Source organism: Rhamphochromis longiceps, linkage group LG23 (assembly GCF_057381845.1).
Source record: "Rhamphochromis longiceps isolate RC_006_pf linkage group LG23, R_longiceps_female_GT1.1, whole genome shotgun sequence".
Taxonomy (NCBI): Eukaryota; Metazoa; Chordata; class Actinopteri; order Cichliformes; family Cichlidae; genus Rhamphochromis; species Rhamphochromis longiceps.
Window position 1 is genome coordinate 41,873,618 of NC_140578.1, and position 13,828 is coordinate 41,887,445.

The following is a 13,828-nucleotide window of genomic DNA, read 5'->3' on the forward strand; positions in this document are numbered from 1 at the left end:
TACTAAAGTTTGTTCATGTGCTCATGTGGTTACCGCAGCAAGCCATCAGCACACCCTTGAATATTGTACTTTTAACATCAGTCCTGTTAAATGGCTGTGGGGTAAACTCTCTAGCAGGTAATTTGCATAGCTGTTATTGTGCAATGACAACCTCGGGCAGCCTTGGGTGGGCTGTACAGACTTGAACTGCATTTATTCACAGTCGTTCACAGTAAAGAAAAAAGAAGACTATATTGTTGCTTCTAAGGAAAGTGGCCAACTAGAAATACTGTTTTTGACAAAACAGTTTAAAACTTTTTATTTTTCCTGTTTGTAATGTGAATAAATTGTTAAAATGTTAATATGTGTTGTTTCTCCAGACTTTAATCGTGAAATCCAACAAATGACACGAAACAGGTGTCGATAGCAGAACAAGCTGTTTGGCATTGACAGGGAAGATTTTATGAGTGGGCTTTAGGGACGTTGTTACTGAAACGCTCTCACACACTCTACTGAATATTTCACACACATTACTAAAACACTTTCACACACACACACACACACACACACTAATGAAAACTGAGAAGATTTCAGTTGAACAGGAAGTTGAGAAAAACAAACAGTACATTTCAATACCGCGAAAACCACGCTGATGTCTACTCAACAGCTTGTTAGCAGCATAAGAGAACAATTTTTTGGCCTTGGTAGTGACCATCCGAACACTGTTGTAGGATAGCAACAAGTCTAGACCTCCTGGCCATGCTAAGTTGCACCATGCTAGCTGCACCTACAATCTGAAAAGAGGACTGTGTGACGGTACCTCAACTACAATGAAATTTTATCTGATACCCTGAATTTTTCACATGCATTCTTTGAGATAAGAGGCAATGAAGAGGATGTCGTAAAAATGTTTCACTTGTGCCCTGCAATGTATTGAGTCTTTCAAAACAAAAATCCAGACAATTTTAGACAAGAGGGAGTGCTAGATGATTATACACAAACTCTATTGGGATTTCTTGTTTCTGGTGTCTGATGTCCAGATGCCAAAGTGTGACTATTCAGCACATCCACACTTATACTTACAGCAGGTTGATGCTCCATGGCTGTCACATTTTAAAGAGTTCTGATGGTCTCTTTTAAGACTAATATATTTCACTTTCAGGCTGTTGAGCAGACATTAATGTAATGTTATCTGTATTTTGAAATGTGTTCTCACTGGTCACTGTCCTGTTCACCCAAAACACCTTCCTATTCAGTTTAAACGGCTTCCTTTTCACCTGAAACAGCTTGGTTTTCAGTAGTGAGAACCTTTCAGAGTTTTTATTAGGTTTAACCCACATATTCAACTCTACTCAACCCCAAAATACATTTCCTAGACAAACTTGGTACCACTATAGGGGAAATTGGGGCTTTTCAGTGGTATAAGATTTAATGCCAAGAAGCATCATTACAACTTAGAGATAATAGACAAATTTCCTTACTTTTTTGTAGGCTGACACGCACTCATCCAAATCTTTTAATAAGTAGTGCTGAAATTTTGTACTTGTCAAGTTTTATTAACTTGACAAGTCCAAGGCCTATTAACTTTTCTTAACTTGCCTTAGTTATCCTGACTCTTGCTAGCATAAAAAATGATTTATTACACAAAATTCACTGGACTGAACAATTATCAGAGTCCCAGATATGTAGATTTCCACAAGTTTGACCAATTTGCCAAGGTCTGGAGGAAGTCCCAAACCATCACCCTCAGGAAATTCGTTAGGTCTGCCCAGGGACCACTAAGGCTCAAACCTGCCATGAATTGGAAATTGCTGGAACACTAGCAGCACTGTCCACAGTGTTTTGCAACATTATTGACTGAGAGGGTGCCAATAAAGAAAGAAGCTCCTGCTCCAAATCAACACCTTTGAGCTCAGCTGCAATTTCCAGTTTACCAGATGGACAAGCCAAATACCGTCTGGAGAAAAGCTTTATGGTCAGACCAGTCAAAGATTGAGCTGTTTTGACACATTTACAAGAGGTATGTTTTGGGGTAGTAAAGGTGAGGCTTTCAAACATAAGAACACTGTCCCAGGTGTCAAGCATGGTGGTGGTAGCATCATGCTTTGTGGGAGTTTTGCTCCCAGTGGTACTGTTACATTTGTAAGTGGACAGAATAATGAAGAAGGAGAACTACTACCAAATTCTTGAAGGCAGAATTATGCCAGGAACTTGTAGATGGCTACCAAAAGATTTTGGTTAGATGCTTTTGGAAGCTTTTGCTTAGGGACAATCAAATATTAGTGGTGGGGTTTTCTGTATATATTTGATTTATTTATATAAAGACATGGCTGTACAATCATTACACACTGGAAAAAGAACAGTTCAAAGAAATCATTAAAAGCTTAAAATTACACTGGTGGCCATGATGAGTGTATATAAACCTCTGACCAGAATTAACAATGTCTTTACACGGACTTTTGAAAAAGAAGGTTTTCACAGGAATCTGATTTGTGAAAAACTAAGCTTATCCCACAGTAACTCAGAGGCTAAGAAGCAGCCAAGTGTTGCCATAATTATCTTGTTGGTGGAAAGGCTGCCAGGAAAAGAAAATGTCAGGTTTGTAAAGTTTCATCTGAACAAGTTACAACTCTCTGGAACAATATCCTTTAAACAGAAGAGACCAAAGTGGAGATGTCTGACCATAATCCATCCATCCATCCAGCTTCATCCGCTTTATCCGAGGCCGGGTCGCGGGGGCAGCAGCCTAAGCAGAGAGGCCCAGACCTCCCTCTCCTGAGCCACCTCCTCCAGCTTATCCGGGGGAACACCAAGGCGTTCCCAGGCCAGCCGAGAGATGTAATCTCTCCAGCGTGTCCTGGGTCTGCCCCGGGGCCTCCTCCTGGTGGGACATGCCCGGAACACCACACCCAGGACACCCACGAGGGACACGGTCGAATGCCTTCTCCAAGTCCACAAAACACATGTAGACTGGTTGGGCAAACTCCCATGCACCCTCAAGTATCCTTGAGAGGATAAAGAGCTGGTCCAGTGTTCCGCAACCAGGACGAAAACTGCATTGTTCCTCCTGTATCCGAGGTTTGACTAGCGGACGAAGTCTCCTTTCCAGCACCCTGGCATAGACCTTTCCAGGGAGGCTGAGGAGTGTGATCCCCCTGTAGTTGGAACACACCCTCCGGTCTGCCTTCTTAAAGATGGGGACCACCACCCAGGTCTGCCAGTCCACGGGTACTGCCCCTGATCTCCACGCAACATTGTAGAGGCATGCCAACCAGGACAGCCCTACAACGTCCAGAGCCATCAGGAACTCGGGGCGGACCTCATCAACACCAGGGGCTCTGCCACCAAGGAGTTGTTTAACTGCCTCAGTGACCTCGCCCCTGGAAATTGGCGGGTCATTGCCCTCATCCCCAGACTCTGCTTCCTCCTCGGAAGATGTGTCAGTGGGATTAAGGAGGTCCTCGAAGTATTCCTTCTACCGCCCGACAATTTTCTCAGTCGACGTCAGCAGCGCTCCGCCAGCACTGTACACAGTGCAGTTAGAGCACCGCTTTCCCCTCCTGAGACGCCTGACGGTTTGCCAGAATCTCTTCGAGGCAGTCTAAAAGTCTTTTTCCATGGCCTCTCCGAACTCCTCCCACACCCGAGTTTTTGCTTCAGCCACTGCCCGAGCCACATTCTGCTTGGCCTGTCGATACCTGTCGGCTGCCTCCGGAGTCCCACAGGCTAACCAAGCCCGATAGGACTCCTTCTTCAGCCTGGTGGCTCCCTTCACCTCTGGTGTCCACCATTTGGTTCGGGGATTACTACCACGGCAGGCACCAACCACCTTGCGGCCGAAGCTCAATGCAGCAGCTTCGGCAATGGAGACGCTGAACATGGTCCATTTGGACTCAATGTCCCCAGTCTCCCTCGGAATGCTGTTGAAGCTCTGCCGGAGGTGTGCGTTGAAGATCTCGCGGACTGGGGCCTCTGCTAGACGTTCCCAGCACACCCTCACTACGCATTTAGGTGCACTGGGTCTGTCCAGCGTCCTCCCCCACCATCTGATCCAACTCACCACCAGGTGGTGATCAGTTGACAGCTCAGCCCCTCTCTTTACCCGAGTGTCCAGAACATATGGTCGCAGGTCTGGTGGTACGATTACAAAATCGATCATCGACCTGCGGCCTAGAGCGTCCTGGTGCCACGTGCACTTATGGACACTCTTATGTTCGAACAAGGTGTTCATTATGGCCAAACTGTGATTTGCACAGAAGTCCAATAACAAAACACCGCTCAGGTTCAGATCAGGGAGGCCGTTCCTCCTAATCACGCCCCTCCAGGTCTCGCTGTCGTTACCCACGTGAGCATTGAAGTCTCCCAGTAGGACAACAGAGCACCTTCCAGCATTCCAACATTCCATGTCCCTATTGCCAGTCTTGGCAGCCAGGGATCAGTCCGCAAGGGCCTCCGCTCCTGGCCGCCACCCGGCACACAATGCACCCGACCCCTATGGCGCCTCCTGCGGGTGGTGGGCCTGCGGGACGATGGGCCCATGTCTCCTCTTCGGGCTGTGCCCGGTCGGGCCCAATGAACTAAGGCCCGGCCACCAGACGCTCGCCCTCGGGCACCCTCCCCGGGCCTGGCTCCAGCACGGGGCCCCGGTAATCCTATCCCAGGCAGGGTAAACTGTTCCCTCGATGTTCTCTTCATAAGGGTCTTCTGAATCGCTCTTTGTCTGGTCCCTCACCCAGGACCAATTTGCCATGGGAGACCCTACCAGTGGGCTAAAGCCCCCAGACAACATAGCCCCTGGGATCCCTGGGACACACAAACTCCTCCACCACAATAAGGTAGTGATTCACGGAGAGGGTCTGACCATAATGCACAACAAAATGTTTTACAGAAACCAGTCAAGCCAAATCACCCCAAACACCTCATACCAACTGTCAAGTACTGTGGTGTAGGGGTAATGATTGGGACTTTGCTTTGCAGCCGCAGGACCTTGGTGTTTTTCAGTCACTGAGTTAAACATGAACTCTTCTGTATATCAAAGTATTCTAGATCTGTCCAACAGCTGAAGTTTGGCTTAAAGCTGGGTCATTCAACAGTGATCCCATGCATTGCAGCAAATCTACCACAGAATGGCTGAAAACAGAGAACAGTCAAGGTTTTTACAGTGTTAAAGTGAAAGTACAGACCTCAACACAAATGCCTGCAAACATAAATGAAATAAAGCAATGCTGTACATAGCAGTGGACCAAAATTCCTCTGCAATAATGTGAGAGACAGATAAAGTCAAACAGAGTGACGTGAAAACTTTCATGAATGTCTATTGTCATTTCCAAGGGAAATAAGGCTTTGATACCAACTTCTGCAAGCATGTTGCAAACACAGTACAGAGGTGATATATGCTACCTGATTAAGTCAATTGTTAAGAATGCAGAGCTTTGACATACCCTTTAATCATAAGATAATAGATCTTTTCACAACCAATGTTTCAGCCCTGCAGCAGATTCGTCTTTAACACAAGTTTCCACAAAGGTAATGTCACAGGCTTGCCAAGCAGACACATCAAATCTGATTTCGTTTCACTTTTCTTTCTCATGAGAGGAAAGAAATTTGCTTTTTAAGCAAGTGAAGCCTTAAAGAGGCTTTGTGAAGTCATGAATACCCTTAAACTCTATAGCGGAGAGGTTATAAAGGAATTTCGGAGTTAGCCAAGAGCTTATCCAGCTTATCCTCTTTATAAAATTCTACCGTCTTCACGTGTAAACTGTATGCAGACTTTATAAAAGAAATGTCTTATTTAAATTAACCATGCTGCAAGCACGTCTGCAGAAACGTGAATTACATTAGATGCAAATTGTTTAGTCACAAATCATATGAGAAAATGAACACATGCACTAAAGGTGTTTCTTTCAAAATAAAAGTCTTCTTACAGAGGATAAAGACATCCATTATTTGACGGCACTGGATACAGGTTACACATTAAAAATCTGTGCACTGGCTGGATGCAGGTTTCTCTAGAGTAGCTGTTTTAAGATGGCTATAAAATTCCTTCTTTTCAATACATTTCTACCATATTTGGGTTTAATGAAAATCCTTCAAGAATGTAATTATGTAATTAATTATTTCTATTGTCCACTTTCTAGATCAAGAGTTTATCTTAAGATAGAGAAACTGAATGGTTTGTTTTTCTTTTTTAAAGTGTATTTGTTTTAACTGAAAAGCCTTCAGTAGCCCCTTTAATTCTAGACACCTGTAGCTGAACAATATTATTTTAACAATGTCAGACAATTCTAGTTATTACACAGTTTGAACCCCCGTCCCCTCTATATTATTATTAAATGTTGTTCTTTCCAAAAAGAGCATGCAGTTATTTCATTTTACAAAAGACAACAAAAAGGCGGACAAACCCAAGTTTGGGGTAGATTTATAACACCTAGAGAAAATCCCCTGAGGTGGAGTTAGCCATGTGTTTATGCAACACCTCCCTATATAATTCTGCCCAATGTTCAGTTTACGCATTCAGCTGCGGACGCTTATATCATTAAGCTGTAAACAGAATCCATTCACCAGGTGAGTATTTTACATTTAAGTAATTTTACTTTAGAATGAACCTTAGAATACCATAAGAATTTAATTCTGAACACTAATTACTGCATATGCATTTAAACATTGGAAACCCTCCTAAAGGTGATGCTGTAAAAAGTATCTAAATATCAATAAAAAAAAACGCTGTGTTTCATTTTTTTTTCATTTTTGTAGTTTTCTCTCTCTCTGTGTGATAGATAGACTGGTGGTCCGTGCAGAGTGTACCCTGTTTCCCTCCCTCTGACAGCTCAGATAGGCTCCAGTTAGAAAAGCCGTTAAAAAAAATGGAGGGATACGTGGTTCCAGATCATATTAGAGGAATGAAGTTTGCATTATTAGAAACAATATCTCTTCAGGTTTTTAATGCTGTGGTTGAACACAGGATGAAGAAGAAGCTCATCATTGATGTGGACACTGGGGTGGATGACGCTATGGCCATCATGGTGGCCCTCGCCAACCCTGATGTGGAGATTTTGGGGATCACCTGCTGCCATGGCAACACACCCCTGGAGAACGTCCTCAAGAACACGCTGCGTGTCCTGAAAGTCTGCAATAGGCTGGATGTAAGTTTTGAGCAGAGTGTGGGAGAGTCTTATACATGGATATGGTGACAGATCTGACTGCATGGTTGCATGCTGGATGACCTGCTATTAAATGCAACCTACAATACAGATTCCAGTGTATCGTGGCTGCTCAAAGCCTCTGCTGGCCCGCAAACAGCATGCGGGTGATTACCACGGGAAAGACGGGCTGGGGGATGTCCCGGATCCAGATGCTCCAGGCTTGGATCTGCTGCAGAAGAAGAAAGCTGTGCAGGCCATGATCAAGCTTGTGAAAGACAATGCTGGAGAGGTGAGTGCTCTGTTAAACATGTTGCTAATGTACTGTAAATAAAATTTAAGAGCAAAATTTTTCTGTGTATGCATGTATTCTATGCATACCAGAATTATTATAGTTTTTGGATTCTCTTTATTTATTTAAATTTTTGTTTTTAATTCAGTTTAGTTCGGCTTAGTTTCTAGAGCGGATTTGCTCATTTCAGTTCAGTTGTTATTAAGTTTTATGTATCTAAAACACAACTCAATGACAACATTGTTTCACTACATGTGCCTTGAATTTGGGATTTTCTTGAAATGGTTTATTTATTTTAAAAAAAGGTAAACATAAAGGTTTACTCTATGTAAATGATCTATTGAATTTCACTAAAAAAGTAAATTTCTAGATAAAAAACCTTTATTTGTAGGGGTTTTGTTCATCCCAAAGCTATGTTATGAATAACAAGAGCACTCCAGTCATCAACACAAATTAGTCTTCTGCCTTCAGGTGATCCTCGTAGCCACTGCCCCCCTCACTAATCTGGCTGTCGCAGTGCAGTTGGACCCTTCCTTGCCAAAAAAGCTGAAGGCGCTCTACATCATGGGGGGAAACACTGAATGTAGGCTTTTATTTACTCTGATGTACTTATTCTCTGATTTATGATTTTTTTTTCTATATTAATAATAACAAGAATTGCATTAATAATGTCTGTGTGCAGCCAGAGGTAACACCACAGTGTGTGGAGAGTTTAACTTTGTAGCCGACCCAGAGGCGGCTTACATCGTGTTGGACCGCTACACCTGCCCAACCTACATGGCTACATGGGAGTTCACCTGCAGGAACAGCCTTCCGTGGGTAAGGAAACAGACAAGTTGTACAGCAAGCTGTATGGCTTTACACTAACTGAAATTACATTTAGAATAATATTTGAATATTTGTAATAATGCTGTTTTTGGCTTGACTGATAATTTCACAGTGATTTAAATTTGCACCCTCAATTTTTCCTCCTGTAGTCTTTCTGTGACACCTGGCTTGCCGAATCTACACAGAAAGCAGACTTCATGAAAAAGATTTCAAGTCTTTCAAGGATGGTAAGAGTGTGCAAATGATATTATTACAATAATTAGAATCCCATCCCCAGAAAGTGTGACAAATTTATATCTTAATACATTTTTGCAAGAAAATATGTTGCAAGAAGCACTGGATCCCCAGGTGCTGCGAATGATGAGGAATTTCTGTTAAACAATTTTGAAGTTTTTTCACCTTTATTAGATAGGCCATGGGAAAAATGAGACAGAACAGCAGAAAGAGAGTGGGGGAAGACAGGCCAAGAGAGCCTCGGATCAAACTAAACCTCAGACTGGTATCGTGTCATGTGTTCACCAGCTCAGCCCAGTGAGCTAAACTGCCACTCCTCCCAGATTAACTTGTCTAAGCAGGATCTTAGTGCTGTGACACAATAATGCCAGGCTTCAACACACTGTGCTGCCAAAAGAATGTTATGACACTTACATACATGTCGTTACACATCCTTGTTCTTTAATTTATAATTTGCTGAAAGGGGGGAGAAGCATAATACATAAGAAACAAAAACTGTCGCACTGATAAAATGATTGAATGATTGCAGCTTTTCTCACAGGGAGTGGTGTAATTCTCACATCAGAAAGATCACTCTCCTGATTCAGGTTGTGGGGCAGAAGCCTGAACAGAGAAGCATAGATTTTCCTACGATCACCACCAATGTTCCCTCTAATTTTTCACGTGTCTGAGCGAACACACAAACCTCCTGAGCGTCCCTTGGACCACTGTGAGCAACAGCAGACGTGTGCACTGTGGTCACGCCAGCATCGAATCCATCCAAATTACATGGTTTATTAAAATAATCAAATTACAGCATTTACATTTATGTTAGACTACTTTTAATTAAGTGCTTTAACCCACTTACAATGAAAATTAAAAAAGAATCTTGTTCATGACTTGTGTAGCATGTTAACACTGTTGGAAGTAAAAAGAACTTGAACTCCAATTTTGAAAACACAACTTTCTATTTTATGATTTTTTTTAAAGCTCTGACTTGTATTATGAGTCTGAGTCTGTGGTCTGGGAGAGAGTCCTGTAACTCTCTGTCTGCAAAATACAGTATATAATGACCAACGTTGGGCAATTAATTATATAGTTACTTCTTCAAAATAGTTACTGGATTATGCAAACAACAAAGTTTTTTGCAGCTGTTTACCTAAAAATGCAGCCAGGGCGTTTTTTTAAATATACATTTCAAACTATTTACAGAACAATCAGCTGTTCTGCATCAAATCTGATGCCACACAAATTAGTGTGCCACTCCAAAAAATTATCTCTGTCCACTATGAGATAAACGAGAACAACAGCCTGATACCTGCAGGCCTGTTACAGGTGTTACAGGAGTGATACATCTCCTGTTGAACAGGAGATGTATCACTCCTGTAACACCTGTAACATTCAGCAGTCGCCTCATTGTTCTGACACACACAACAAAACTACTCACTACACTACACACTAACTATACAAGATTTGCCCTAAACATCGCAAATCTCTCACATCTCAAAACACGTCACTCCTAAAACCTCCCCCCTTCCTAAACATCTGTTGCCATATAATTTTTTGATTGGTTGACATGGTACATTTTTCCACCAATAGGAAAGGGTGGTGGGTTTTTGGTTTTGTTTTTGCTCACAGGCTTTCCAGCGTTTTCCTTATAAAACACCGTTTCTTCCCGCAGTAAATATAAACAACGACAGTATTCAGGAAGAAAACCAAACATTACATATATTTTTTATCATAACTCTGGTTTTACGTGGCCGATCAACACAATTTAAAAACTGGTATAAAGTCCACACTTTTTCCGTCAATTGTTCTGTCTGTTCTGCTCACATCTCCAATGGTTGTACACGTTGTCATTAACGTGGCTTCCCTCCACATCAGCCACGCCTCTTTGCTAGCTAAAACACCGGTGTTGGCGCATAAGGACGCGCATAAGGACGCAACCACAGGCTTATGGTTGACACGTATAAGCCTGTCAACCACGTTGATTAGCTGCGTATATACGAATGTGAATGGCATTATTGGCTGGACTATGGGATAAGGTGGCATCGTTCTAATCCCATACGGGAGCAGCCAGTCACTTACTGACTAACCCTGCAAAACAGAAATGTTAAAGTATTAATTTTAATTTCAATTCAGGTTAGATTTTTTTTCTGTGTGCAACACAGATTTTCTGTGCGCAGAGACTGTGCCAGCAGTGCGCAATTGCGCACGCACGCAGCTTAGAGGGAACATTGATCAACACCATAGGAAACCAAACTACCATTGTATACAGTGTGAGAAGAGCACAACTTACCCCTCTTGAGTTGTCTGATGGTTCGCTTTGAACCTGACCAAAATTCTCATTCAATTTTTATCTTCCATGCACTCCTGGCTGGTACAGCCTTCCACCCATCCAGGTCACACTGCTCTCCAAATAAGTGGTTAAATCCCCCAGCAGAGCAATTAAGTCCCTAGATGTAACACTCTTCAACCCAACCAGTGACTCCAAGAAATCTGGGTTACTCTACTGGCTTGTGGCACATAGCCAGATTGACGTGCCAGGACGTCCACTTCCAAATTCTAAACTGACATTTAAATGGTGTTAATAAGCTAACAAGACCAAAGGTTTTGCATTATACTCCCCAAGGTCTCTCAACTATACAAGGGTAACCACAGAGTGTGAAAAGAGGAGTCTACAGGTGTTGGTTGAAGCCCTCTAGTGGCAACTTTTTTTGTTTAGACCTTGGTCCTCCACTGGCTTACAGATAATCACCAGTGTTGGGTAAGTTACTTTAAATTAGTAACTTAGTTACATTACTAGTTCAAAAGTAACTCAGTTACTTCAAGTTACTCGTTACTTTCAAAGTAACTAGTTACTAGGGAAAGTAACTTTGGTTTTACTCAGAATTCTCTTGTTAATGTGTTGCTTCCGTAACTGGATACCCAGCAAGATTGTCAGTCCTCTAGCTTGCTTACTTGCCACAAGTGCACTGTGCCACGTACCAATAGAAAGGAAAAAATAATGTGCATATTTCCACGAGAGAAATCCCACGCCTGGACCGTCGTTGACCGCCGCCATGATTCTAGCCTACTAGGGACGGGTGGAAACTCTAATAATTAACCTTATGAACAAAATAAAGTTCAACATCAACATCATAGCACCCCCCAGCTGTATAGAAACTCCGTCATGCTAGCTAGTACCCAGTACAAAAAAGTCAGCATAACTAAAATAAACTCCACCTTAACTTGGTTTATATCTGACCCAGATAGACTGCAGGTCATAACTTCTTACCTGAAGGTCATTTCACCTGACACTCGGACCGGCGGCCACCTCGGGTCTCTGCTCCTCTTGCCTCCCCTTTCCCTCAACCACCTGCTGGCCTCCACCACTTGCTAATGTTACTGAATCTGTTGAAGCTCCACGATAGCCACCGCAAGAAGTAACGAATAACGACCCTATCTAAATCCCAGTAACGATTAACGCGTTCCTGATTTTGGCATAATAACTAGTTACCATGCTCGTTACCACAATAATAACGTAGTTACTGTAACGCGTTACTTAATAACATGTTAGTCCCTACTAGGGATGGGTGTTGATAAGATTTTCACCATTCCGATTCCATTTTCAATTCTGTTTAACGATTCGATTCTTTATCGATTCTCTAATCGATTCTTATTTTTAAAAAAAGGAGAACACTAAGGTCGATTAGCTTAGAACTTTGTTTTATATCTTCTCTTTGAACAAGATAGAAATTTAGGAGTAACATGGCCTTACAAACCCAACAGTGAGATCTTAAGAGATCCACAGCCTATGGCTCTTCCATGGGGTGTCACAGGGTCCCCAGGAAAAAAAATTGTAAATGTAAAATAATAAAATAAATATTCTTCTGTAGCAATAACAAAGTATAACAAATTATTCTGTAGCAATTACACAAGAATTCCCAGTAATGTTCCTGCCTACAATTAAACACATTCACTTACCGAAAATCGGGGGCATCTGCTGTGGCAAATGGGTGCAAGCCTTTTACCACAAACTTAGTCACTGCTCGGTGACATTCGTCTATCCTGGCCTGAAAGGAGACGCTACCGGTAGACTGCAGTGAGAACTGCCAGCATCTGAGCCACCACAGTAATGGCAGGTTTTGTAATAAGGCAGATCGTGCTAACATAATATGCACTGTTAGTTGATTATTTACCTGCCGCATTAACGGGAGAGGACGTGGAAACGTTACCGCTGCTGCTGGGTTGAGATTCACGAGTCCGGAGCGGAATTAAAAACACGACATTCATTTAAGGTCATCGCGTGTTTTGTGAGCAAATGCTTTTGCATATTCGTAGTGTTTCCTCCCTTAAATGAAATTCTACTTTACAAGTATTGCAAGTTGCCCTGTTGTCATCCGTTCTCGTAAAGTATGACCAAACTTTTGAGCGTTTGAGCCGCTTAGGCGCCATGTTTTCTGCCAGGTAAATGACGCTCCGCAACGTGGTGACGTCATTCGGGGCGACTGGAATCGATAAGGGAATCGTTTGCAAAAATGGCAAACAATTCCAAGGAATTGAAACAGTTTGAACCGGTTCTCAACAAGAACCGGGTTTCGATACCCATCCCTAGTCCCTACACTGATAATCACAAAATGTCTAAATACCTGTGATGTACTGATTTGACAGAAAGCCCAATCAGCTGACTATAAGAAGGAGATTACTGCAGGAACTGGTTTCAATTCCTGTGACGTCTATGCCTTAGCTGCTGCCATCGATGATACATTGATAACTGAGAGCGAAGAGGTAAGCAACTCCTGATTTTTATCAGGTTAAGTAAAATTTCAAGTATTGTTTAACAGTTTCTTGTGTTTCTCCTTCAGGTTGCGGTGGCAGTGGAGTTAGAGGGGACCTACACCCGAGGCATGATGGTGGTGGACTACATCCAGAAGCTGAAGAAAGACCATAAGGCCATCATCATGAAGAAAGTTGACTTGGAAAAGTTAAAGAAAATGTTGACCAATGCACTCAAATAGAATGTTTCTATGCATGCTGAATGCGTGCGTTTGGTTCATAACAAGAAATAAAAACTGATTTTTTTCTCTTTGAAAAAGAGCACACCAAGTTGCTGGTGCCTAAAAGCTGCTGGGAATTGATTTTCCAGGTCGCTCACTATAACCCCACGGTGAATAATGGTCCAGTTTTCATGGCCAAGCATGTGGGCTTATGTGTCTGTGGTGTCAGCTGTTGAACCAGCCAGCCATTCCAAAAGTGCCTTTATGCCTATTGCTGTTAATGGAGGTCCCGTTTGAGTTCACTGACATGGACCTTATCGGGCCATTTTATCAGAGTGCACAAGGATATCACTTTGTATTTGTTCTAGTCGATTATGCGGCATATTATGCGGATATCC

General features: G+C 42.6%; 1 protein-coding gene across 1 annotated transcript; it reads left to right on the forward strand.

The window, feature by feature from the left end:
* The first annotated feature begins 6,911 nt into the window (after window positions 1-6,911).
* LOC146642659 (nucleoside hydrolase-like) lies at window positions 6,912-13,517 on the forward strand. The gene is made up of 7 exons (XM_085398428.1): window positions 6,912-7,121; window positions 7,231-7,410; window positions 7,882-7,993; window positions 8,093-8,229; window positions 8,388-8,465; window positions 13,105-13,221; window positions 13,299-13,517. Exons 1-7 carry the CDS (start codon window positions 6,942-6,944, stop codon window positions 13,449-13,451), a joined length of 957 nt encoding a protein of 318 aa, XP_085254554.1. The 5' UTR covers window positions 6,912-6,941; the 3' UTR covers window positions 13,452-13,517.
* Window positions 13,518-13,828: the final 311 nt, after the last annotated feature.

Coding starts and splice junctions, on each gene's coding strand:
- LOC146642659 (XM_085398428.1), top strand. CDS start 6,942: ATGAAGAAGAAGCTCATCATTGATGTGGACACTGGGGTGGATGACGCT. Junction 8,230..8,387: donor GCAGGAACAGCCTTCCGTGG/GTAAGGAAACAG, acceptor TTCCTCCTGTAG/TCTTTCTGTGACACCTGGCT. Junction 13,222..13,298: donor TGATAACTGAGAGCGAAGAG/GTAAGCAACTCC, acceptor TTTCTCCTTCAG/GTTGCGGTGGCAGTGGAGTT.